This window comes from Girardinichthys multiradiatus, chromosome 1, assembly GCF_021462225.1.
Source record: "Girardinichthys multiradiatus isolate DD_20200921_A chromosome 1, DD_fGirMul_XY1, whole genome shotgun sequence".
NCBI lineage: Eukaryota > Metazoa > Chordata > Actinopteri > Cyprinodontiformes > Goodeidae > Girardinichthys > Girardinichthys multiradiatus.
Genome location: NC_061794.1, coordinates 13,613,804 through 13,641,441, shown reverse-complemented (window position 1 = coordinate 13,641,441; position 27,638 = coordinate 13,613,804). Strand labels below are relative to the sequence as shown.

The 27,638-nt window shown below is 41.0% G+C and overlaps 1 protein-coding gene across 3 annotated transcripts in view; it reads right to left on the bottom strand.

The window, feature by feature from the left end:
• Positions 1–688: 688 nt before the first annotated feature.
• The window catches only part of mib2 (MIB E3 ubiquitin protein ligase 2), a 76,801-nt gene continuing 49,851 nt past the window's right edge, over positions 689–27,638 (bottom strand). For all 3 annotated transcript variants that reach the window (XM_047377780.1, XM_047377771.1, XM_047377765.1), the window contains exons 11-19: positions 25,848–25,996; positions 25,481–25,637; positions 24,357–24,511; positions 11,715–11,841; positions 11,327–11,587; positions 5,131–5,309; positions 4,106–4,299; positions 3,957–4,022; positions 689–2,080 (exon numbers count right to left, since the gene is read on the bottom strand). In XM_047377780.1, the coding sequence (XP_047233736.1) occupies positions 1,839–2,080; positions 3,957–4,022; positions 4,106–4,299; positions 5,131–5,309; positions 11,327–11,587; positions 11,715–11,841; positions 24,357–24,511; positions 25,481–25,637; positions 25,848–25,996 (1,530 nt within the window). In that variant the 3' untranslated portion in view covers positions 689–1,838. The remainder of the gene's footprint in view (positions 2,081–3,956; positions 4,023–4,105; positions 4,300–5,130; positions 5,310–11,326; positions 11,588–11,714; positions 11,842–24,356; positions 24,512–25,480; positions 25,638–25,847; positions 25,997–27,638) is intronic.

Here is a 27,638-nt window from a genome sequence, read left to right as displayed (position 1 = left end):
AAGGTGCCAGAGTCTGGAGGAAGACTGGGGAGAAGGAAATGCCAAAATGCCAGAAGTCCAGTGTCAAGTACCCACAGTCAGTGATGGTCTGGGGTACCGTGTCAGCTGCTGGTGTTGGTCCACTGTGTTTTATCAAGGGCAGGGTCAATGCAGCTAGCTATCAGGAGATTTTGGAGCACTTCATGCTTCCATCTGCTGTAAAGCTTTATGGAGATGAAGATTTCATTTTTCAGCACGACCTGGCACCTGCTCACAGTGCCAAAACCACTGGTAAATGGTTTACTGACCATGGTATCACTGTGCTCAATTGGCCTGCCAACTCTCCTGACCTGAACCCCATAGAGAATCTGTGGGATATTGTGAAGAGAACGTTGAGAGACTCAAGACCCAACACTCTGGATGAGCTAAAGGCTGCTATCGAAGCATCCTGGGCCTCCATAAAACCTCAGCAGTGCCACAGGCTGATTGCCTCCATGCCACGCCGCATTGAAGCAGTCATTTCTGCCAAAGGATTCCCGACCAAGTATTGAGTGCATAACTGTACATGATTATTTGAAGGTTGACGTTTTTTGTATTAAAAACACTTTTATTTTATTGGTCGGATGAAATATGCTAATTTTGTGAGATAGGAATTTTGGGTTTTCATGAGCTGTATGCCACAATCATCCATATTAAGACAATAAAAGACCTGAAATATTTCAGTTAGTGTGCAATGAATCTAAAATATATGAATGTTAAATTTTCATCATTACATTATGGAAAATAATGAACTTTATCACAATATGCTAATATTTTGAGAAGGACCTGTATTTTAGTCATCAACACCAAATCTATTACTTTGTTATTGTTACTTCCTCTCAGTGACCAGATGCAACAGTCGGATACAATGTGCTGTAATGGTGTTAGTGTGAGAGTCTGGGAAAGGGCTCTTAAAACATTTATGGATATTCCGAGTGCTTCCAATATGCGATACCCTGAGTAGCAGACGTAGGCTTGGGTTGAACCTCAGCAGAAACGAAACAAGAATCATTTTCTGCTAAGCAAACAAAAGATAAAACAGCTATCACGCATAAATAAAACTCTGTAGTCAAAGCTATATCGACAACCACAAATGTAACCCTAGAGTCAATAAAACAACACCTCAGATTATTTGTGACAAAATAATCATTTTCATCTTTACAATATGCATATACTCATGCATATATAGTGTCGGCCTCCCTTTGCATACAGACAGAAGTGTTTGGGGTCTACATAAAGAGCTTTCAGCTCTGCAGAGCCTTACGTTGAGAATTAGGAGATGGATGTAAATGAGACCGGAGTACTTCATGGGCTGAGGAAAATGAGGACAACAGCTTATCTCTGTGAATACGTATAAACAGAAGAGGTCAGAAAACCACAGAGCATGATGGTTAATAGACTTCCACTTAAAGCAGCAAAAATCAGACGTGTTGTGGGTGGTAACTGGAGACACAAGGAAGAACTGCTTTCTTTTCGCTGCTCCTTTACCAATTAGAGGATTCAAAATGGAGGCATCATGTCAACTTTTCCTCACGTGGTTCCTCTCGGGCTCAGCTAAGAGTCAGTCCTGCTGCAGAAATTAAAATTAAAGCAATGTTCCTGCGCTGTTCAAGATGCAAATGAACCAAAATGTAACAGTGGACTCTGAGCATTCTAAAGCAGTGTCTTTTATAAAAGTTGAGCAAATGTTCAATCACTGCCAGGGAGAGGTGCAGGACGGTGCAGCAGCAAGAGATGAGGGGTCACAAGGGTGGCGCAGCTCTGCAGCCCTTCCTGCAGCCTCTCTGGGGTCATTCAGACCTAGGAGGACAGCCTGGAGCTCAGACAAACAGCTGGATCCGCTCCCGGATGGTCTGCCTACAGATCGGGCAGGTCTTGAGTGCGGCGCTGCAGTCAATGCAGGAGGCATGTCCGCACTGGAAGACCAGTTTGATGTGGTTGTCGATGCAGATGGGGCAGGTGATGCGCTCCTCCATCTGTCTGTAACGGGACTGTAGCTGCTCCAGGAGGTTGTGCTGCTCAGAGTTTTCTGTGCCGGGGCTGCAGTCCACCTCAGTTTGGTCTGTGGAGAAATCATCAGCAAGAGTCAGTTTTAGTCAGGTCAAGAGAATTTTATGCAGGCTGTGTGGTTTTGTGTAAGATGAGACTGGTCTGCTGTTTCTGTGTGCTACTGTCTGAAAGATGACAAGGTTTTAAGTTCCAGAAATGGACGGCGGGACACGACTGCTTTCACAGCACCTTGTATTCATACAACTAGAACTTTGTAACATTTTGTCACATTAGAACCACAACCTTCAATGTATTTTAATTGGATTGTATGTGACAGACATACACACAGTCTAACATAATTGTGGAGTGGAGGGATACATGGTTTTTAAATTTTTTTTACAAATCTGAAATTTGTGTCTTTCTTTGAGGAACCACCTATTGCTGCAATTACGGCTGTAAGTCTTTCTGGGGTGAGTGTCAACAACATATAGAGCCGGACACTTCTGCCCATCAGTCTTTGTAAAATAGCTAAAGTACATTCAGAATGGGTCAAGAGCATCTATAAACATACTTTTTCAAATGTTGGCACAGAATCTCAACTGGATTTAGATCTGGACTTTGACTGGACCATGCCAACACAAGAACGTGGTTTGATTTATACCATTCCACTGTAGCTCTGACTGTATGTTTAGGGTTGATTTCCTGCAGGAAGGTGAACCTCAGCACAGGTCTCAAGTCTTCTGTAAGTTTTGTTCTAGGATTGCCCTGTATTTAGCTCCATCCATCTTTCAATCAATATTGACCAGCTTTCCTGTCTCTGCTGAGGGAAAGCATCCCCACAGCATGATGCTGCCATTACCATGTTTCACTATGGGAATGGTGTATTCAGGGTGATATGCAGTTATAGTTTTCCACCACACATAATAGCATTTTTATATGGGCTGATAAGTTCAGTTTTGTTTGAACAACCAGAGCCCCTTCTTTCACATGTTTGCTGCATCCCTTATTTAAACACAGCAATGGTTTTCTTCTTTCCATTCCTCCATAAAGGCCATATTTGAGTGCATGGCTAATCGCAGTACCATCATACTCACTACAGTGCTGTAGATCTCTGTAGCTCCTCCAGTCAGTGTGGGCCTCTTGGCCTCTTTTATTAATGCCCTTCCTCCCTGTCATTCAGGTGGACAGCCATGTCTTGGTAGGTTTGTAGTTGGGCCATATTCTTTCTAGTTTAAGATGAAGACTGAAAGGTGTTGAAGGAGATGTTTTGGATTTGGGATATTATTTTATAACCTAACTCTGCTTTAAACTTTGCAACAACTTTCTCCCTGACCTTTCTGCTGTGTTCTTCATAGTCATTTTTGCTTACTAATGTTCTTTAACAAACCTCTGAACTACTGCATCTATTCTGACCGTAAATGACACACAGTAGGGGACTTTGTTTAATTATTAGGTGACTTCTGGTTATACTGGCTTTTGTTTAGGGACATCAGTAAAGGGAAGCTTAACACAAATGGATACTACACCTATCAGATTTTGTTTGTAATAAATTTGGAAATCTATCATTTTCACAATTAAATGCTATTGTATGTCAGTCTATCACATACAATCCTAATAAAATATAGAAATATGTGGTAGCTATATGACTAAATGTGAAAATGTTAAAGCAGTATCAATACTTTTGCAAAGCGCTGCAAATAAAGGTTGAGTCTCACTGACAGTTTAAGATTGTTGCATGAGTTTAAGCCAGTTACAATAAAGAAGAAAAAAACAAGTCATAAGGACAAACAAACATCATATCCACTAATGACACAAAACTACTGCCTAAAACTCAACTCTGAAATGAAGGTTTACACAAAGGATGAGTGAAGTCAGGTCAGAAAATAATTATATTCCTATTATATTAAAACATTCAACATAACAAATGAGGATGTCTAATCTCCTCTTACCTTGTCGTATTTTCTTGGTTATCGTGACCTGGCATTTGATGCATTTCTTCATGCGATGTGCACATTCTGTTAAAACAAGATTAGTGTCACTGAAAACATAGAAGACGCCCACCCCCACTCCCCAACCCTACCACAGCTTGCAGACCTACCTTCACAGGCCACACTGTGCTGGCAGGGGCAGAAGAGAACCAGCAGAGCGAGCTCAGAACAGATGAGGCATTCACTGGGACCTGGCGGTGTGGGAAAAACCAGGTTGGTCATGGTGTTGGGTGTTGTGTGGACTCGCCGCAGGCTCGCACTGCTCAGACCTTGTCCACTTGTGATGGCCTGCAGACGCTGCAATCTGAATGACAAACAGCCATAAGAACACATCAACATAACACATTATTTTGGTAAATTATGCTCTCACAAGGATTTGTCTGTATAAAAATGTATCTTTTATAATCTACATTTTATTTCTAGCTTCTTGCACAATGTTTCTACTTTTTCCCTATTAAAATATAACTGTTTCACTTTGATTTTTAAATTAATTCTAATAACTGATATTTGTCAGTGTAACATACAGAACTAGATAAAGTATTAGCCCCTTTATGGGTTTCTTTTGATTAAATGGTTTCAAGGTTTATGGATTTCATGAAACCACAGAAAACATAGAACAGTGGTGAACCTTCCTACGACTGGTTGGCCAACCAAAACAGACTCTCAGAATGAAGCAACTACCCATCCGGATGTCACAAAAAACCCAGAGCAACAAGTAAAGTACTGCAGGCCTCAGTTGTTAAGATCTGTGTTTATGATTCAACAATAAGAAAAAGACTGAGAAAAATGGTCGCCATGGCAGGGTTTTGCTGACCAAAACGGAGCAGACACATTGCCCAAAAACCATCTTGGTGATCCCAAAGACTTATGAAATATTCTGAGGACAAAAGTAGAATCTTGTGTTACAACTGGCGCAAAACTAAAGCCGCTTAACACGTTTCAGAAAAAGAACATCAAACCGACTGTGGTGGTGGTCCGGAGCTGCTTTACTAAATCAGCATGAAGACAACTTGCTTTAATGAATGTGAACCTAAATTCTGGTCTCAGTCAGAAGATCCGCGACTGAATGTCTGCCCATAGAGCTAGCGTTATATTCAAGACAGTTAACCTCCACACTAGTTTTGTAAAGACGTACCTGTGCTTCTCAGAAAAGTTCTTTATGAGCTGCAGCATGGTGCTGTCTGCCACCAAGTCCAGAGGACTCTTGCCCTTGTGGTTGGCGTAGCTGATATCAGCACCTTCTTGTGCCAGAAAACAGGCGATAGCAACAGCAACGTTCAGTTCGGTGTTCCCCAGGAGACCCGAAGAGTTCAGCTGTGGACATGAGAGGAGGAAGACGAAAGGATAAGAAGAAGGACGGGAAGGACAAGAGGAGGAGTCCAAACTAAAACCATTATTGTTCTTTATGGAGCTGGGCAAGAGAATACTGTATAAAAAAAGTCAAGGATGCAGGACATTTGAGCATTAGAAAGTTATAGGAAGGTAAACGAGGGTGATCCAGATTTAAACATAAACCCACATCTACTCAGAACAGAAGAACTCCGTTAACAACTCATCTGTTGACAGTGGCCTAATCAGCCCTGAGCACTTATGTCTAGCCACCTTCATGGCTGTGTATGAGTGTGTGTGTGTGTGTTCCTGTCTTGGCATCACAGTGAGAACCATTTTCCCAATTTCACCATCAAATTGAGGACCGATTGTACCAAAGTGAGGACATTTTGCTGGTCCTCACTACCTATTTTGCTAACGGTTAGGTTTAGGACTAAGGTGTGAATTGACTTTAGGTTAAGGTTAGGGTTAGGTAAGCACTGGTAATGGTTAGGTTTAGGGTTATTGTCAGGGTTAGGGCATAGAAAGGGTTGAAAATGACTGAAAATCAATGGAAGTCAAAGGGAGTCAACACATGGTCCTCACTACATATAGGAAAACAAGAGTGTGTGTGTGTGTGTTGGCTCAGAGCCCAGGATGCTGAGAGGAGCTGCACTGAACGTAGTCATCTGGAGCCATAAGAATGTTTTTTTAATAGTGAAATATTCACACCATGTAATGGGACAACGCTTATATAAAACATTTCACATCAGAAGGAAAACTAAATGTCTCTTAAGGAAAAATAATAAAGTTTATTTGAGTTAATGGCTCTGGAAAACAGAAGGAATCCAAACATTGGTCGAGTTATGTGGATCCTGAGCATGTACACACTAGTGGTAAAAGCCAGACTTTTTTCAATGTTAAAAAAATGTGACAAAATTTTTTGCACCGTAATTTGACTAAAGCTCCAATCACATTCTGTACAATTCAACTAACAACCATCAAATCTGTTAGGAGTTGCAGTTCTTTTCCCAAACTCCAGACTTACCAAGCACATTTTAGACAGAGATTCACAGAGACATTGGCTGGTGACAGGAATTGAGTGACTAAATCAGACTGATGTTTCAGTACTCCTAGCCATGAAAACCAGGCTAATTGCTACCATGGTAGAGACAGTTTAGAATGTCAACTCTGTAATCATTTAGTGCAGCATTTCCCCAACCATTATCCAAGGTGGCGCCGGGCCTCGCCAACAAGACCGGCCACCTCCCCAAGATGACTACGGCATGTAGTAATAGTAAGTTTTAACAGTTATTAGATTACGTCGTGAGCGATTATGTCCCTGCATTGTTGGTACTCTACTTTCTATGACTAGACAAAAAAAAACATTTTTAGATTTTAGATTTTTTTTAAATCGCCACTCTTTGCTCTGATTACTGCTTTGCTCTCACTCCATGAACTTCATGAGGTGGTCATCTGAAATGGTTTTCCAAAGAGTCTCGAAAGAACTTCCCAGAGATTTATGGAGAGATGGCCAAAGATTAATATTTCAGTCATCACAGCAAAGGGCGGCTACTTTAAGGAATCTAAAATGTAAAACATATTTAAAGTTCTTTTACAATTTTTTGTTTGCTACATAATTCCAGATATGTTCATTCACTGTTTTGATGCCTTCAGTAAGAATCTACGTATAATGTAACTAGACATGAAAATAAAGAAAAAGTGTTTCTAAAACCTTTGACAAGTAGTGTGTTTAAAAATATATAATATATATTTTTAAATAAATTACATATCCATATATATAGAATACACTTTTATAAAATAATTTGTTTTATTAAATATATATTTTAGTGCTCTTCAGATTAAAGCTTTAAAAAAAATGGAGCATGAAAATTGGCCACAAAACTGATCAAAGCATTTCTAGTTTTACAATGGTGGAATTGGCTCAATTTATAAAACTAGACCCTGATCTATGCAATAACTCTGGGATCATGATTAAAGATTTCCTTTGGGGTAAAAATGTGTTTTATTCACATTGCTCCCCTAAATTTATCCAAGACATCCTAACTAAAACTCCATCTTGGCTTATTTGTATATAACTGGACTAAGTGGGCTGTCTTCACCTCTAGCCTTCAGTCCGTCTCTTTTAACTTATTCTCCAACATCACTGGATCTCTTACAAATACATTTCAGAGAACAGAGCAATGTGTGACACCATCTTTATTTCAAGAAAGTAAATATTTTATTTTGAGGCCAAGTACAAATTCACCCTAGAGGTTTAATTGTACCCATATTTTTTATTTTATACTACAACCTTATAACTGTCTCTCAAATTATTCTGGGTTCTTGTGACCTGCTTACACGATGAACTTAGTTTCTTTCTCCTGACTTAACTCTTCAAAGCTGGGTGACCTGAATCACCACGTTTGCCTCCTGCTGTTTATCTGGAAGCCAACTAAGCGCTTTATCCTAAACATATCTCAGAAGTCTAAACATACACTGTAAAATTCACTGCTGCTGGATTTGGTTATGGTTTCTAGCCTTACTGTGTTTCCAAATATATCTTTCGGAGAGTGTGTTTTCATCCCATTTAGAGACTATTTTTATCTCTTTAATTCTACAAGGAACAGACGGGTCTATTTTAGAGCAATTAGCAACGTCTGCTTATGTCTTTAGTACCTCATTTAGCTTATGTTCACTTCTCTAGCCATTATTTTTTCTCTTTGTAACTGGCACTTTGGAAAAAAAAATAAAAATAAATATTAATAAATATATATATACACACACACACCGCTCAAAAAAAATAAAAGGAACACTTAAACAACACAATAAAACTCCAAGTAAATCAAACTTTTGTCAAATCAAACTGTCCACTTAGGAAGCAACACTGATTGACAATCAATTTCACATGTTCAAATGAAATAGACAACAGGGGGAAATCTTTGGTGATTTCCCCCTGTTGATTTCAATAAAGGAGTGGTTCTGCAGGTGGGGACCACAGACCACTTCTCAGTACCGATGCTTTCTGGCTGATGTTTTGGTCACTTTTGAATGTTGGTGGTGCTTTCACACTCGTGGTAGCATGAGACGGACTCTACAACCCACACAAGTGGCTCAGGTAGTGCAGCTCATCCAGGATGGTACATCAATGCAAGCTGTGGCAAGAAGGTTTGTTGTGTCTGTCAGCGTAGTGTCCAGAGCCTGGAGGCGCTACCAGGAGACAGGCCAGTACACCAGGAGACGAGGAGGAGGCGTAGGAGGGCAACAACCCAGCAGCAGGACCGCTACATCCATCTTTGTGCAAGGAGGAACAGGAGGAGCACTGCCAGAGCCCTGCAAAATGACCTCCAGCAGGCCACAAATGTGCATGTGTCTGCACAAATGGTTAGAAACCGACTCCATGAGGATGGTATGAGGGCCCAACGTCCACAAATGGGGGTTGTGTTCACAGTCCAACACCGTGCAGGACGCTTGGCATTTGCCAGAGAACACCAGGATTGGCAAATTCACCACTGGTACCCTGTGCTCTTCACAGATGAAAGCAGGTTCACACTGAGCACATGTGACAGACGTGACAGAGTCTGGAGACACCGTGGAGAGCGATCTGCAGCCTGCAACATCCTTCAGCATGACTGGTTTGGTAATGGGTCAGTAATGGTGTTGGGGTGGCATTTCTTTGGAGGGCCGCACTGCCCTCCATGTGCTCGCCAGAGGTAGCATGACTGCCATTAGGTACTGAGATGAGATCCTCAGACCCCTTGTGAGACCAAATGCTGGTGCGGTTGGCCCTGGGTTCCTCCTAATGCAGGACAATGCTAGACCTCATGTGGCTGGAGTGTGTCAGCAGTTCCTGCAAGATGAAGACATTGAAGCTATGGACTGGCCCGCCCGTTCCCCTGACCTGAGTCCGATTGAGCACATCTGGGACATCATGTCTCGCTCCATCCACCAACGTCACGTTGCACCACAAACTGTCCAGGAGTTGGCGGATGCTTTAGTCCAGGTCTGGGAGGAGATCCCTCAGGAGACCATCCACCGTCTCATCAGGAGCATGTCCAGGCGTTGTAGGGAGGTCATACAGACACATGGAGGCCACACACAATACTGAGCCTCATTTTGACTTGTTTTAAGGACATTACATCAAAGTTGGATCAGCCTGTAGTGTGTTTTCCACTTTAAGTTTGGGCTTGACTCCAAATCCAGGCCTCCGTTGGTTAATAAATTTGATTTGCATTGATGATTTTTGTGTGATTTTGATGTCAACACATTCAACTTTGTACAGAACAAAGTATTCATTGAGAATATTTCATTTATTCAGATCTAGGATGTGTTATTTGAGTGCTCCCTTTATTTTTTTTAGCAGTATGTGTGTATATATATATATACACACACACACACACAGTACAGACCAAATGTTTGGACACACCTCCTCATTCAAAGAGTTTTCTTTATTTTCATGACTATGAATATTGTAGCTTCACACTGAAGGCATCAAAACTATGAATTAACACATGTGGAATTATATACTGAACAAAAAAGGTGTGAAACAACTGAAAATATGTCTTATATTCTAGGTTCTTCAAAGTAGCCACCTTTTGCTTTGATTACTGCTCCACACACTCTTGGTATTCTGTTGATGAGCTTCAAGAGGTAGTCACCTGAAATGGTTTTCCAACAGTCTTGAAGGAGTTCCCAGAGATGCTTAGCACTTGTTGGCCCTTTTGCCTTCACTCTGCGGTCCAGCTCACCCCAAACCATCTCGATTGGGTTCAGGTCCGGTGACTGTGGAGGCCAGGTCATCTGGCGCAGCACCCCATCACTCTCCTTCTTGGTCAAATAGCCCTTACACAGCCTGGAGGTGTGTTTGGGGTCATTGTCCTGTTGAAAAATAAATGAAGGTCCAACTAAATGCAAACCGGATAGAATAGCATGCCGCTGCAAGATGCTGTGGTAGCCATGCTGGTTCAGTATGCCTTCAATTTTGAATAAATCCCCAACAGTGTCACCAACAAAGCACCCCCAAACCATCACACCACCTCATCCATGCTTCACGGTGGGAACCAGGCATGTAGAGTCCATCCGTTCACCTCTTCTGCGCCGCACAAAGACACGGTGGTTGGAACCAAACATCTCAAACTTGAACTCGTCAGACCAAAGCACAGATTTCCACTGGTCTAATGTCCATTCCTTGTGTTCTTTAGCCCAAACAAGTCTCTTCTGCTTGTTGCCTGTCCTCAGCAGTGGTTTCCTAGCAGCTATTTTACCATGAAGGCCTGATTCACACAGTCTCCTCTTAACAGTTGTTCTAGAGATGTGTCTGCTGCTAGAACTCTGTGTGGCATTGACCTGTTCTCTAATCTGAGCTGCTGTTAACCTGCGATTTCTGAGGCTGGTGACTCGGATGAACTAACCGTCCGCAGCAGAGGTGACTCTTGGTCTTCCTTTCCTGGGGCGGTCCTCATGTGAGCCAGTTTCTTTGTAGCGCTTGATGGTTTTTGCGACTGCACTTGGGGACACTTTCAAAGTTTTTCCAATTGTTCGGACTGACCGACCTTCATTTCTTAAAGTAATGATGGCCAGTCATTTTTCTTTACTTAGCTGCTTTTTTCTTGCCATAATACAAATTCTAACAGTCTATTCAGTAGGACTATCAGCTGTGTACTGTATCCACCTCCTGCACAACACAACTGATGGTCCCAACCTCATTTATAAGGCTTGAAATCCCACTTATTAAACCTTACAGGGCACTCCTGTGAAGTGAAAACTATTTCAGGTGACTACCTCTTGAAGCTCATCAACAGAATGCCAAGAGTGTGCAGAGCAGTAATCAAAGCAAAAGGTGGCTACTTTGAAGAACCTAGAATATAAGACATATTTTCAGTTGTTTCACACTTTTTTGTTCAGTATATAATTCCACATGTGTTAATTCATAGTTTTGATGCCTTCAGTGTGAAGCTACAATATTCGTAGTCATGAAAATAAAGACAACTCCCTCCACGTTTACTTTACCCATCAACCCTCACCCTGCAATAGAGCGACGTGGACGAGCAGCCCTCGCTGCCCTCTTCCGTGCTGCTGCCCCCTGCTGACGGGGTGAGCATGACGTTGGCCAGCTGCGGGCGAAGGAGGGCTACGTGCATGGCCGTGTCACCATCCTCATCCTCCATGTTGACGTCGGCGCCCTCATCCACAAGCAGCTGGACCAGGTCTGTGTGGCCCTGTGTGACGGCCAGCTGTAATGGCGTCTGGTTCCGGTTGTTTCGAATATTGACATCACAGCGGCCCTGGGAAGAAAAGTTAGTATGTTTTTATTATTTATGTAAATCCACATTTATAAAAAAATTGATTACATTTCCTCTAAGAGGCAACAGTGAAAGAATTACTCTTTTTTTGCTCCCATTTCCAGCTCACCTCCTTGATGAGGACCTCAGCGACGTCTCTGTGGTTATTGAGAGCGGCCAGATGAAGGGCAGAGAAGCCGTCTTCCTTTTTAACGTCCACTAGCTGTCGAGCTCGAGCCAGGATCCTTTCTGTGGCCCTGAAGGCAAGACAAGCAGAAGACTTGACCAATCACAACTCTTTGCATTCAGTGCAAGTTATACCCATTGCAGGTTGAGACACTTATTGTGTATCTCAGTGCCTGACATTTAAACAGAAATGCAGGTGTTTTAGAAGCTGTTAACAAGGCGATCTTAGCTGAAAGCAACATGACTGAAAACAAAGTCCCAAGTGTTAACCTTTCTGTTTGGCATCCATCTGGATTGGTCAGGTTACAGTGCATTTTGCTGAACATCGGCCTATGTTTAACTGCAGAGGATAATGAGTCCCTCGGTCAGTGAAGTGAGACCATTGGAACTTTGTTTGCATTTTATGCAGCTCAAGTCTAGGCTGTACCATTGAATACTCTCTTCTCTCTGCTCTTTGGCTGAGTGGGCTTTATGAAATGTGAAATTGAAGCCGACAGCCTTAGCGAGAGCCCAGGAAGCTGGCAAATTACCACAGAGGCATTAGTGTGACATGAACCAAAACTTCTGGAGGAAGTTGGGTTAATTTACTGCTGCCTCTGCAGAATTTTACTGTGTGGAAACACTGGTGGTGGACACGCTGATAGAAGACCCCGCTGTCCATTATTTTAAAAGCAAAAAAAACAAGGAAAGGGTGGTAATGTTTTGTTGCAATTCATTGACGGATGCACAAAGATTTCTGCAGCTCAGTAGAAGCAGCCTTTACTAATATGACTAATCTATTAAAAAATGTATAGTCATTAGTTGCTCACTGATGCATTCAGAGGTGTACACTTAATGCTTTTTGGCTTAATATGATCAGTCAGAGGCAACTTTGTTTGCCTGTGTGATTTAAAGGCATCTAAAGACATTGCCAGAGGTCACAGCTACCTGCATTGCAGATCTGTAAGCTTGTAGTTTAAGCACTAAGGCTCCTATTCAGCAGTTCCAGGTTTCAACACCACATTCAAAAGCTTCAACTGCTCGGTTTTTTTATTTGAAGAAGCCAATCTTACCTGTACCAACTCATACCCAGTTTCCCGCTTTATTTATAGAACTTATATGCTCATGCGTGCATTAACATTTAGACTTGGCTAATATTTTGAGGCCGGTTCGCTCCAACCTGCCTTCACAAAACAGCCAGAGGGCATCAGTAATGAATGTCCTGGAGACAAAAGTCATCATTTTATTTTTAGGTGTTTGGATCCTCCTAGTTTAGGCTTACTGTGTGATCAAAGGTCAACCAAAGCAGAATGAATACATAATGCAAATGCAACAGTTCAGACTCCCGTTTAGATGAGACTTATTTTATTTATTTCAAAGATTTTACTTTTATGTAAAATTATCAAATGTGACTAAGAATGCAGTGAAATAAGAAATAAAGCTATAAGGAGAAATGTCAGAATTTAGGAGGAAATCCAACTCGAGCAACATCTCTTTTTCAGTAAAAACAGATAACATATTATACATCCCATACATCCATTTGCCTCCTAAGAAGACATCTGGCAACATGCCTTGTTCCTTCACGTTCCCAGGCCTCTCTGTGAACTTGGCACACAGCTGTCTTTTTCCATTTCCTCACACAAAATAAATAGGCTGATAAACAATCCATTTCTGTCTTTGTCACAAAAAAACAGATGTTCACAGTTGCTCTCAGGATGTCTTTCTGGACGTTCTTTAGTTTAGAACTTGGGATATGGGCCTAAACGTATCCATAGAGGACCATACATCAACAGGTTTACAAAATGTTTTAGATTGTGGTATTTGTAAATAGAGCGTTGGGTTAACTGTGAATCATTAACTGACACAAGAATCAGACCTCACATACATTTTACACACAAGTGTAAATACAAAAGTTTACAGTAAAAATTATATAGAATATGTAGATATTTTTATTGTTGTCAGGGTTTAAATATAGAACCTGCGAAATCCATTGGATGGGTGGGTAGATGGTACATTTCTGACAACTTTTAGGTAATGGGAAGTAAATAAACTCTGTAATTGTTTTCTGCACATACATACAGTCATCACCGCAGCTGGCATCCCTCCACAGCCAGACCTTCACTGTGCAGGCACAGGCAGTGAGAAGAACCCTAAGGGCAGTGAATTCCCAGAAAGCTGCTGGACCTGATGGTCTGTGCGGACCAGGTAACTTGGGTTTTCACCAGCATTTTTAATCAGTCCCTCACCCAGTGCTCCATCCCACTCTACCTAAAGTCCTCCACCATCAACCCTTTGCCAAAAAGAACAATATTAGCAGTCTCAGGGACTACTGGCCAGTGGCTCTAACCACCATAATTATGAAGTGCTTTGAGAAACTGGTTCGGAGTCATATCACTTCATGCCTTGAACCCCACCAGTTTGCCTACAGAGCCAACCGGTTTACACAGGATGCCCTCGCCACTGCTCTGCACACCCCGCTGACACACGTGGAACAGCGAGGGAGCGATCGAGTCTGCTCTTCTTGGACAACAGTTCGGCTTTCAATACTATCATCTTGAGCAGATTGGTGTGCAAACTGGGGGACCTGGGTCTCTCCCACAACATCTGCTATTGGATAATGGACTTTCTGACGGACCGCTCCTAGAAGGTAGGATCCCACCTGTCTTCAGCACTGAGCACCAGCACTCCACAGGGCCACTAAGCCCCCTACTATGCACCCTTTATAGCCACAACTGTATGCCCACCCACAGGAGATGTGAGCTCTTGATGACCTTCTAAAGCTGCTCGGTGGATTCAATGTTGAGCCACAGAAATATCGCTGTATGTGTAATACTTGTTTGAAGTGCACCTTTTCTTTTCTCTTGTACTGTCTTTGAAAGCTGCTACTTTTAAATTTCATTGTGCCGTTTGGTACAATGACATTAAAGGGATTCTGAATTTCAGACTTTTCTAAACTGAGTAGGAACCCTGGAAAATAATAAACATACAGTTAGCAAACCTAAAGAAGACAAACCTTTTAAGTTGGATTTGCTTTAACTTTCAAATGTAACACACACACACACACACAGTGTCTGGACTGCCTCAGTGCAGTGAAGGCCAGCTGATGATACATGAATGAACTAGTGAACCGAGTCGTTCCTGAACACCGTAAATCATGTCTCTCTTCATCGGAGGCAGCAGCTGGTGTCAGGCTGAATGAATGCTGAAGACTACAGCCTCAACTCAAAGACCTGCACATATGACTCGTGTCTGAGCAGATTGGACATTAATTGAATGGCTGCCTGCTTTAGTACCAATTCTCCTACACTCTTTTTGCTCACTTGCAGTTGTTATCTTTTATATAACACTCCTACACAGAGCTGAACAGAGATTATATTTTTAGAGCACTGAGGAGGGTTCTTATTTTTTTTAACTAGGTCAGATTTGACTAGGTGGTACGTATGCAGAGTATGACAGGTATAAAGAGAGAGCCAGTAGATAAAAAAATGGAAATAAAAGTAATGCAGAGATGCACAAAGAAATTGTCTGGTGACCAGAATTGGGTGATTTACAGCCATATAGAGAGTCAAAAATCTGATCTTTTTCCGAACAATGAACACACTAGAGCTCAACACTAACACTATCGGTGTAGATGCAGCTTTTGAGTGAAGAACACTCAAGGTTCAGTATCAGTGAGAAGTATAAAAATAAAGTCAGAGGAAGCATAAAACCCTTAAGAAGCTATTTGAAATAAACTGTGTCAAGTTCATCCACACAGATCGATAAAACTCACCATTTCGTACTATTGCAAACTGTTAATCATTTTGTATCAGCCTTTTTAAGGTTACAAATAGGAGGCCATATGGCACGTCATATGTTGTCAAATTGTCATTTTAACAGGTATCAGAAAGGCTGAACGTATTGCAGAAGCTATCATGAAACATCCAGGATTTGGAAATGTTAGCTATTTTTATTTTATTTTTTTATCTCTGAGTTTAGGTAAAGCTCTACAGGAAAAACAGACAGACTTATGTCTACAGTTTGATCCTCCATATTATAAGATGCCCTGACTGATGAGGGTTTAAAATGTTAAGTCCAAATAATTTTGCCTTTGTTTTAAATAGTAAAAAGCTTGCATGCCAAAGGGAAATCCAAGTGATGCTTTTTTCCATTCTTACTTCCTTTCTTTCTTGGGACCTAATTAAAAATAAAAACAGAGACAATTTTCCATGACATAGTTTTGTTATATTTGGAAAGGAAAGTTTATAGCAGATCAGAAAGCTACCATGAAGTACAAATGCAGGAATCTCCATCCAAATATGGGTTCGAAAACTTACAGCATTGTAAAAAATGTTAAAACTCATGCAAGGAAAGTTTCACCTAGTTTCTGGGTTTTTAATTTTTAATAGTTCCTGCATATGAACATGTCCAAAAGTTGTTAAAAAAAAAACGTTTTAAAGCAACTAAACAAAACGTTAAATGCTTCATTAGTGGACTGAAAACAGCAAACAAAAGTCCTCTTTATCTCAACGTGAATGAAGAAAAGAAAATATTGTGGCAATGCAGTAATGTAATGTAGCATTGCAAAATGTTAAATGCTTGAAAACTTTATAGCCATGTTCTCATACAAGCTTGTCAAGATTACTAACCATAAATACTATAAATTGCAGGGGCTAGCTAAAGAGTGCATAAAGTCAGACAGGGGCCTTTTACCTTTTTAATATTTTGTGTTACTCTAACTAAAATCAAGTCAATTCAACCAATATAAGCTCCTTAGCTCATTTAGAAAAATATTCTTTGACAGCAGCATCTTTTACATGTGGAGTTCCTCAAGGCTCCATCATAGGCTCCCAAGCTATTGGTCTGTTTATTTTGGGGGTTTATGGGTCTATTTTGAAATAAATACAATGTTCTTTTCCACTGCTTTGCACATGGCATCTCAAAGAAAATAATCTTGGTACATTTCTTAACAGTTCCTCCAAATTCAATAAACAAATCAGTTCAGTTCACGACCTTTTGCCGAGGTAAAGCTTTGTTTTTCTGCCTGAAGACTATAAAGGAGTTATCCATCCGTGCCTTTATGTCAACACGTTTAGATCATTGTAAATCTCTGTATGTGGCATAAGATCAGTCTTACTTCATCGTTTGCAAGTGGCGCTTGCAATATGCTGTCGTTTGAATTATTAGAGAAACTATAAAACAGAGGGTTATAACTCAACTGCTGGTCTCACTCCATTTACTCCCTGTTTTTTAGAGGATTGATTTTAAGAAAATATATCTGTTTATACTGCAAGTATTATAAATTATGGAATAAATAACTAAACCATATGAACTGATCAATGTCTATAAACGTTAAGCACATTTAAAGATCCAGCTCTATTCTTTGGCTTTTAACTAGATTAGAGCCTGGTGTTAATCCTTTGTTTGGTTCGTATTACATGTTCATCCGCTAGGGGCACTGTGGGGGGTTGTGGGAAGGGTGTGAAGGTGGAGCTACTGGAGGTAGCCGTGTCGGAGTTGTTCTGGAGGAATGCTCATGGCGGAATAAAGTTACGAAAGGATAAACAAGTTGTTTTCTTTGACTAACATTGGTAGCAGAGGATGGTTAGTAACTACAGAGTTCCGCCAACGTTTGAAGAAGGAAAGCCTTACGAAAGCTGGAAGAATGAAGTCAACATTTAGACGAGAGTTACAGATTTGGAAAAAGAAAAAAAAACAACCGCTTGCTGTCGCCCTGGCAACTGTCTGAAAGAGCGCGGGACACGGCGATGGAAATTCCGGTAGACGACCTAAATAAAGACACTGGAATGATTATATTGTTCGCCAAACTAGATGACTTGTTCCTGAAAGAGGAAAAGGACAGGATCTATGAGGCGTACTCGGATTTTGACCGAATCATAAAAGAAGTTAACATGTCGAAGGCGGACTATATTATTGATTTCGAGCAGCGTTACTCGCGCATGAAAAAATACAACATGACGGAGTTTTGGCTTTTAAGCTTTTGGACACTGCATGTTTGGATATGATGGACAGACAGTTGGCTTTAACGGCATGCTCAGCTGTAACATTTGCTTCTATGAAGTCCGCTTTGAAGAGAATATTTGGCGAAAAAAGAGAGCAGAGAGCGGCAGCAGAAGGCATTAGACAGGAGTCCGTGTTTGTAATGGAGCAATGGCGGCAAAAAGGCAAGTACTGGCGGCAAAGTCCCCATCAGAAAACTCCACAGCCCAACACACCGCAGCCCGGTACAAACCCGCTGGATAAGTACGGACGACGGTCGAAATGTGCAGTGTGCCAAAGTACTTTTCACTGGGTTAAAAGCTGTCCGCACAAAGCTGAAAGTGTTAAAATTGGTGATGATACAAAAGACATGGAAGAGTGCAATTTAACTCTGTACACCAAAGAATCACCAACAGATGCAGAAATATTCATGACAATGTTTTGGCTCGGCAATAATAGACACTGCTTGCACTAGGACAGTTTGTGGACAAGAGTGGCTGGACAAAAACACTACTGTATTACAAAAGAAAAGTGTGAAGAGTATGAAAGAGACAGAAATACAGAGTCACAGGCCCTTCAAGTTTGGAGATGGAAAAATCGTCTACTCCATAAAAAAGGTAGATACCTGCTAAAATTGGCAACACAAAGTGTAATATAGAAACTGAAGTAGTACCTGCTGACATCCCGCTGCTTCTGAGTAAAACCTCATTAAAAAGGGCAGGGACCGTTTTGGACATGGAAAGGGACAGTGCAGTGATGTTCAACCAGCCTGTCAAACTGGACTTTACTAGCTCAGGTCATTACTGCGTGAACATTGTGGACAGTGAAAATAGAAATGTTATTCACTCTGATAAGCTATTAGAAGCTACTGAGGAAGAAATACTGACTACAACAGACAAATGAAAAGATGAAAGTTCTGGAGAAACTTCATAAACAGTTTGGACTCGCCTCTGCTGATAAAATACAGAGACTTTTGACTGGTTCTGGTAACAAGGACTGTGAACCAGTGTGATGTGTGTCAAAAATATTGTAAGACCAAACCAAAACCTGCTGTCGGCTTACCATTGGCATCTACATACAATGAAACAGTTGCTGTAGTTCTGCACGAACTTGAACCTGGGGTTTGGTACCTACACATTATTGACCAGTTCACCCGTTTCAGTGCTGGTAGTGTCTTAACCACAAAGAAGTCTTCAGAAATAGTCACAATGTTTTATCCATGATTGGATCAGTGTGCATGGCCCATCACAAAAGTTGTTCAGTGACAATGGTGGTGAATTTAACAACGAGTAAGTGAGAGACATGGCCGAGAACTTTAATATTGAAGTTAAGACAACACCTGCTTACAGTCCGTGGAGCAATGGACTGTTAGAGCGCCATAATCAAACTCTGACAAAGATCCTACTGAAAGTCAATGCAAGTACTGGATGTGACTGGAGCATTGCCATAGACTGGGCTCTTATGGCAAAGAACTCTATGCAGAGTGTCCATGGATACAGCCCACATCAGCTGGTGTTCGGGCAGAATCCCAACCTGCCCTCTGTATTAATAGACAAAGCTCCAGCTCTAGAGGGCACCACCAAGAGCAAATGGATTGCCAAGCACATTTCAGCCCTGCATGCTGCAAGAAAGGCTTTTACAGAAGCAGAATGTTCAGAAAGGATACGCAGAGCACTAAAGACGCAGCTGCGACCCATAGACGAGCGATATGAAACTGGAGACAAAGTCTTTTACAAAAGAGTGGATTGTCCAGAATGGAAAGGACCAGCAGTGGTGATTGGTCAAGATGGTGCAGTCGTTTTTGTAAGACACGGAGGCACCTGTGTCAGAGTGCATTAACTCAGATTGAGAAAAGTTACTCACGAGAAGGAAGAACCTCAAATAGCCTGCAATGAGGAGAACTATCAAGGACAACATACAGTGGACATCATTCAAGAGAATGTAGGAGAAGAGACTATTGCAGTAAATCCTGAGAATCATCCTTTGCCTGCTCCTGTAAATGCAGAGGCAGTGAGACCGCACACTGGGAACACCATCATAAAGACAGGTCAAATTGTGACATTCAGAAATGCAGATGGTGTCTCACGAAAAGCTAAAATGTTGGGGCGTGCTGGCAAAGCAACTGGGAAATACAAGAACTGGTTTAACTTGGAGCTGTTGGAGCCGGCAGAAGTGGCTGGCAACAGTGAATCAGCTGATATGTCAAAGTTGGAGGATTTTCAAGTCCAGGCAGATGCTGACGATACGGATACACACGAGGATGTTTTTGTGAGTAACGACATGTCGTTTGATGAAGCAAAGAAAAATGAAATAATAAGCTGGAAACAAAACCAAGTGTTTGAAGAAATTGAGGACAAAGGACAAAAGTGTGTCTCCACTCGTTGGGTGTGCACTCTGAAAGAAACTGAAAATGGTATAATACCTAAAGCAAGACTTGTTGCACGAGGATTTGAGGAGCTGCAAGTTTCTGACATACAAAAGGACTCTCCAACCTGTGCCTCAGAGTCACTGAGACTGCTAGTGGCAGTTATATGTAAAAAACACTGGGAACTTCACTCTATGGACATTAAATCTGCCTTTTTACAAGGAATGCAACTGTCCAGAGACACTTTTATCAAACCTCCTCCAGAGGCCAAGAGCACAGGTGTGCTTTGGAAACTAAAAAAATGTGTGTATGGTTTAGCTGATGCTTCACTGTATTGGTATAACAGGGTAAAAAGCATCATGATTGAAGCAGGAGGCATTATGTCTAAGGTTGACCCTGAAGTTTTCTGTTGGCTGGATGAGCTGAAAAATGTAACTGGTGTACTTGCTTGTCATGTTGATGATTTTATATGGGGTGGATCACACATGTTTTCAGAGTCAATCATACCTCACCTGAGGTCAAAGTTTAATGTTGGTCGTGAAGCACATAATAGCTTTTGCTATGTGGGGGTAGATCTTGTTACTGAAGGTAAGAAGGTACAAATACACCAAGAAACATACATTCAGCACCTGCAGTCCATACACCTCTAACCCTCACGAGCAGCAGAGTCAGCTTCACCTCTCACTGAAAAGGAGACAGAGCAGCTCAGATCTAAGATAGGCCAACTTCTGTGGGTGGGTGGCGAGACAGAGCAGGCCTGATGTCATGTTTGATGCTAGTAATTTAGCATCTTGTCTCAAACATGCTACAGTACAGACCATTAATGAAGCAAACAGAGTTGTGTGTAAGCTCAAGGCCAAGTCAGTTGAATTGAATTTCCAACATATTGGGGAAGACAGTAACTTAAAGATGGTTACATTTACTGAGGCATCTTTTGGAAATCTTTCAGATGGGGGCACTCAAGGTGGGCACTTCATTGTTTTGATGGGTGACAATGGGCGGTTCTCAACCATTTCATGGCAGTCAAAGAGAATTAAGAGAATTGTCAGAAGCACTCTGGCAGGTGAAACACTTGCTATGTCTTAGGGGATTGATAATGCCATTTTTCTTTCCACACTCTTTTCTGAACTCAGACCAGGTAGTACTGCATGTCCTCCACCTATAATCTGTGTGACTGATAATTTCTCTCTTGTTGATGCACTTAAATCAACTAAGTCTGTTGCAGAGAAAAGGTTATGGCTGGAAATCAGTTCAATCAAAGAGCTGATTCAAACTAAGAGAGTTCATCAAGTGTTGTGGTCTCAAACAAAAGACCAACTTGCAGACTGCTTAACAAAGAAGGGAGCGTCCACAACCTCACTTCTTAAGGCTCTTTATGAAGGCTTTTGGACAATTCAATAAATTCATTCACAAGATGTTTCACATTCTATCAGGTTGAAACTGTTCTAACAAAGATCTTTAACGGCTGTGCTTTCACATGAGTCTTAAAAATGTATGTATCTTTGTTTTTGTTTTGTTTGTTTTTTTCTTTTTTTAGAAAAGGTGGGAGATTGTTAATCCTTTGTTTGGTTCGTATTACATGTTCATCCGCTAGGGGCACTGTGGGGGGTTGTGGGAAGGGTGTGAAGGTGGAGGTAGCCGTGTCGGAGTTGTTCTGGAGGAATGCTCATGGCGAAATAAAGTTACGAAAGGATAAACAAGTTGTTTTCTTTGACTAACACCTGGCACCTTAATTAGATTTACATTACATTTTACAAAATGTTTTACGACTTTGCTATGTTTATTCTACCCTTTTTTTGTTTCCATTGTTTATTATTAATTTTATTTCTTACCTTGTGCAATACTTTAGTACCACATTGATTTATACATAGAGTATATATGTGTGATATTGTTGATATGACATTGACATATGGTGAACTTTGGCAGGATCGCTAATCACAGAACAATTGGTACCCTGCCACCAATCAGTATGATTCACTCTTCAGGGCTACGGTTTAAACTATTTCAACATTATGTGTTTGTTACTAATATTTACTAGTATTTATGAAGAGATTTGGCTCAGTGGAATAGGTTCTGCTGGTCATTCATTTTTATTGTACTCATTACATTAATTTTCAAGGAGTGTGGGAACTGATGGAACGCAACATGGACAGAGGACACAGAGACTAAAATCAGAAGCGGTCATAACACAGTTGTATGAATGAGACCTTGTCATTGAAAGAACACAGTTATCCATCAGCCCAGTTTGTGGTTAAGATTTACAATCGGCGTCAAGCAGTAAACTAACCAAATAATGTGGTCGGTGTCGAAGATGCCTCAATAATAAAGAAAATGGCTGAATTCATCTTTCATAACCTTCAAGCTGATACCATTCATATCCGCTTTTATTCCAAAAGTAGTTAAACTAGATATCTTTAAACCTAAATGCATTACAAACTATGACAAAATTATATGCTTCCACTTTACCAGTTATGGCATGTTTACACAGAGAGCTATAGTATACACCTAACCAGAATAACATACACTAATTATACCTTTCAGGGACAGGCTTTTAAGCAACAGGGATAAGAAGGGATGGCATTAAATTGCGTGGTGCAACCTGTGACTAACCAGAGAGAGCAGAACACTCAGAGCAAAACTACGTAGTTTATTGTTTTTTTACAGCAGCAGTAAGCACGCATTCAGCTGAAGTGAGTGTTGGTTGTAATGAAAGCAGTTTTTGCTGGCAGATTAGAACTGCACAATATATCGCAAATTTAGCATTATTGCATTATGCATATAATGAAGATTTACATTACATTTACATAAACATTAGCTAATAAAGTACAAATGATTCAAGGTCTTTATTACTATATACTTAATAATAGTTGTTGTTTAATGCAGCTAAAGAGGTGGTAGGGAGTTAAATTAAGAGACTAAAGAAATTTATTTCATTGCCAAAACAGCAGGTGTCAATAGAACCTTAATATTGAATGAAAATAAAGGGTCTCTGTGCCAGTAATTTATTTTCTGACATTTGTTCAATGATGCATAAAGAGTTTTTATGGCAAAAAGGAGGTAAGGTGTTCAAGAAACTACAACCACGTTGTTATACAGTAATATAGCACATGCCTGCCAGAAGTAACGTTTTTTTTTTTTTTTTTAAGGTTGCTTGCTGGGGTTCAGATGGAAATAATGGTTTACTTGGTTTTTCTAGTAGCTGAACAGAGTCTGGGGTTTTTGTTTGCAATGAACACAAAGCAAAAGACATCAAAACATCCCGATAATTCATGATATGTCACATCATTATTCCCACATTCACCAACATTATCATGTATCGAACCTTTTACAAATATTGAGCAGTTCCATGGCAGATTATTCAAAACATGGAGAGTGTATATGTTTCTGGTAGGAAAGGTGAGCTGTGCCCACTCCTGCAGCCCTGACAGCAAATAGGAAGAAGCAGAAAAATGCTGCTTGATTTAATGTCTTGTAGTCTATAAATCTCTACCATCTGATCTCGAACTCAACGCCAAACAAACGCTTTCCTTTTGGACACAAAGGTCAGATGTTAGCAGGATTTCCTTTTCTGATTAGTACGAAAGCAACATTTTATTTCATCACTTACTGTGCTGTGAAATAGTATTTGCTCCTTTACAGATTTATTTTGTAATTCTTCAGATTTTCTATTGTTTTTATAACTGTGTGCATAGTGAGACACATGGAAACAAAATACAGACTGCTGCATTTCTGACTGATATTGACCACCAGCCTGCAGACAGCAGCGAAAGCTGTGTGGGAGACGAGTTCTCTGCAAGCTCTCTGTAATAGATAGTGTTGAGAAATGACCTTGGAATCCTCATTTGATCACACAGGAGAGATTCACACACACAGCAAATCATAATTTTCAAACATGAGTTACATGCATTAAAACTACTGAGATGCTGCAAAAGACCAGGATACAGAAGGATTTGGAAATCATAGCAGCATGAAAATTACTCTGTGTTTAGGAGGCACACTGTAAAGCAGTGGGTCCACACTTTCTAGACGGAAAGATTGATGGAAGGGACTCGACACAAAGGAACTGCTGCTTAAATTGATTAGCTGAGTCTAAATTGAAACATAAATTGTGGTTCTCTCAGGGTTTTAGATTGTAACTCTGAGAATAGTTGACCATTTTCCATTAAAAATTAAATCACCATAGATGCCACTATAAAGAGATTTCACCTTTTTCAATGCTCAATAAACTCAAAAGTTTAGGCTTTGGATATAATTCCCACTTACAGTTTGTTTCCTTTCAGGGCAGCGTGGTGAAGCAGGTTGAAACCTCTGTGGTTCTGCTGGGTGAAGTCAATGTTGGGCACTACGACTACGATTTCGATGATGCTGCGGAAATCCTTGGCAATGGCATCATGGAGCGGTGTGTCCCCATATGAATCCTAACAGAGTAGGTGGACAGATAGCAAAGTAAGTAAAGCTGCTGCATTAATTAAAAGAAATTTGGACCTAGACATTTTTTAACATTAACTAAAAACAACAGTTGTTTGTCTAAATACCTTAGAATAACCGCCATAAAACATTTTATTGATCTATAAATGTGAACTTCTTTTGTTCACATTTTGTTCTTCCAAGTCAGAGCACAAACAGAAAGAGAAATAGACCATATGCACATTTGTCGCAGATAAAAACACAAGCATACTCCAGGCTGACATGTTTTTTAGCTGAGTAGCCACACTATTCAAGCAGAATAAACTGAGTTAGTTAGTCAAATCTGGGCCAGACTGCAGGCGTGTTAGACCATCTGAAAAAAATCCATTCAAACAAATACAACATTATCTTAATGAGGCAGTAACACTGGGTCACAAAAACTATAAATAGGTTAGAATATCCACAAAGTTGCTACAATTTTTTCATCTCAAAATTCTAAATTATTCAAATTTTCTGAGATTTTAAATTTAAGTAAGTAATAGGTGGAGAAATAAACAGGTGGCCAAATGGATCAATGGATCGGCAAAAGAGATGGACAGACGGATGGATGGACGGATAATACGTACCCTATATCCATATCATTTCCAGACTGAGTAGGAACCATGTATCCATGACTAAAGCTCACCGTAAGAGTCATAAAGTGTGATTTTATATTAAAAACATGTTTTTTATGCCCATAAAGCTACCTTTGTTGTGTTTTATGCTATAATCTCACTGCATGCTGCAACACTTGTTGTTAAAACATTTATTTCCAACATAATTACAGTAATCCACCAATCAATCCATTCAGTGTATTAATCAGTAAGTTAAAAGAACAATCAAAAGAAGTAAAAAATAAAAGTAAGAAAAGTTGAACATATTAGGGTGTTTTTAGGGTGCACATGTAATGCTGCAGGGGTATGCACTCTGCACCCGCTCACCTGGAGATTGACGTCAGCCGAATGTTCGATCAGCACTCGCACCACGTCAGTGAAGCCCTTGTTGACAGCAATGTGGAGTGCTGTACACATGGAGTTGTTCAGTACGTTGACATTCGCCCCTTTGCTCAGCAGCAACCGTGCGATCTCAGCCTGGTTACTGAATGAAAAAAACCAACACAACACAGGTAAACTATTTTAATTGGCAAGTGTTTGTTTTTATCAAATTCTGCCTAGTTCATGTCATTCAAACAGCCATATGTACACCCATCACACCGCACTACTGCAAGTTAAAGCAAGTTAAAGTGAATAACTTTGGCACTTTTCTCTCCTTTCTACATATGAGATAAGAATATGAGTGTACCCTCACCCAAAGGCAGTGTAGTGTAATGCCGTGTCTCCATCTTCATCTTTAACCTCGACCGAGCTGTTGGCTTGCAGCAGGGCCTTCACCACCTCTGTGTGGCCTTGGTGAGCGGCAACCTGCAGAGCCGTCTTGCCTTGGTTCTTGATATCCACCTGGCAAGAACATAGATACAGCTGGAGGTTCATCAGAAGAAGAAAACCGCTGCACACCAAGAGAGCTGATCAAAGACTGGCAGGAAATAATCTGTGTACGAACAACAGCCAGGCTCATCATACACGTGATGGAGATAATCCCACAGGGCAGTGCTGTCATAGCAGAATGGAACTAAAGGAGCACAACAAAAACAATGCTTTCCAAAAGTATTCACACCCCTTAAAGTGTTTCTATTTTCTCACATTACAACCACAAACTTCATTGTAGTGTATTGGGGTTTAGAGTGATAGAAAAATCAATACTTTGTTGATCCTTCGTCTGTAGTAATGCCTGCTCCTTGTTTTGTGCAGTTCGTCTCAACCAGCTTTCGATATCTAAAGAATTAATTCTTCTTTGGAAAACAGCTGAAACTCAGTCAGACTTTGATCTAAACCATTCCATAGTATCTGTGGCTGTATGTTTAGGTTTGTTGTCTTGGAACGTGAACCTCTGTCCCAGTCTCACGTCTTTGTAGCCTCAAACAGGTTTTCTTTCAGGATTGTCCTGTATTTACCTCCACCCTTCTTCCCACCATCTCTGACCAGGTTCCCTGCCCCTTGTTGAAAAAAGCATCCCACATACAGCATGATGTGTTTGCCAGTGGAGAAAGTGGGTAAAGTTCAGTGTTAGTTTTTAGACACACAGAGCCCTTTGGGCGTAGGCCAAACAATTAGCATTTTATTTCTCATCTGATAAGGGCAGATTTGCTGTGTCCCCATGCACGGCTTGTTGCAAACAGCAAATGAGACATGTTACGCTCATTTGACAATGGCTCTCTACTTGCGACTCTTTCATAAAGGCCAGATTTGTGTAGTGCAACACTAATAGTGGTCCTGTCAACCACCTGAGCTGTGGATCTCTGCGGCTCCTCCAAAGTTACAATGGGCTGCTAGGCTGGTTCTCTGATTGATGCTTGTTTCCCAACGTGTCAGTTTGGCTGGATTGCCATGTCTTGCTAGAACTGAGGTTGTACCATTCTCTCTACATTTGGATGATGGATCAAACAGTGCTCTGTGAGATATTCCAAGTTAAGAATATCGTTTTATGATCTACCCATGCTTTACGCTTTTACACAGCTGACTCCCTGACCTGCCTGCTCCGTCCCTTGGTTTCCAAGATGCTGCTTGTTCACTTAAGTCCTCTAACAAACCGCTGAGGCCTTCACAGAACAGCTGCATTTATAGTGAGAATAAATTGCAGAGGTGAACACTGATTAGTAATTTATATAGGGACAAAAGGACATGGGTGGCTGAATACATGTGCACATAATTATTCTTTTTAACACATTTTAATACTCCAGGAGTATGGAATCGGTGGCTCTTTACTAGGGGCCATCCGGTCCGTGTACAAGCGGAGCAGGAGTTTGGTTCGCATTGCCGGCACTAAGTCGGACCTGTTCCCGGTGCATGTTGGACTCCGGCAGGGCTGCCCTTTGTCACCGGTCCTGTTCATAAAAGTTATGAACAGGATTTCTAGGCGCAGCCAAGGGCCAGAGGGGGTCTGGTTTGGGGACCAGAGGATTTCGTCTCTTCTTTTTGCAGATGACGTGGTCCTGCTGGCCCCATCTAGCCAAGACCTACAGCATGCACTGGGGCAGTTCGC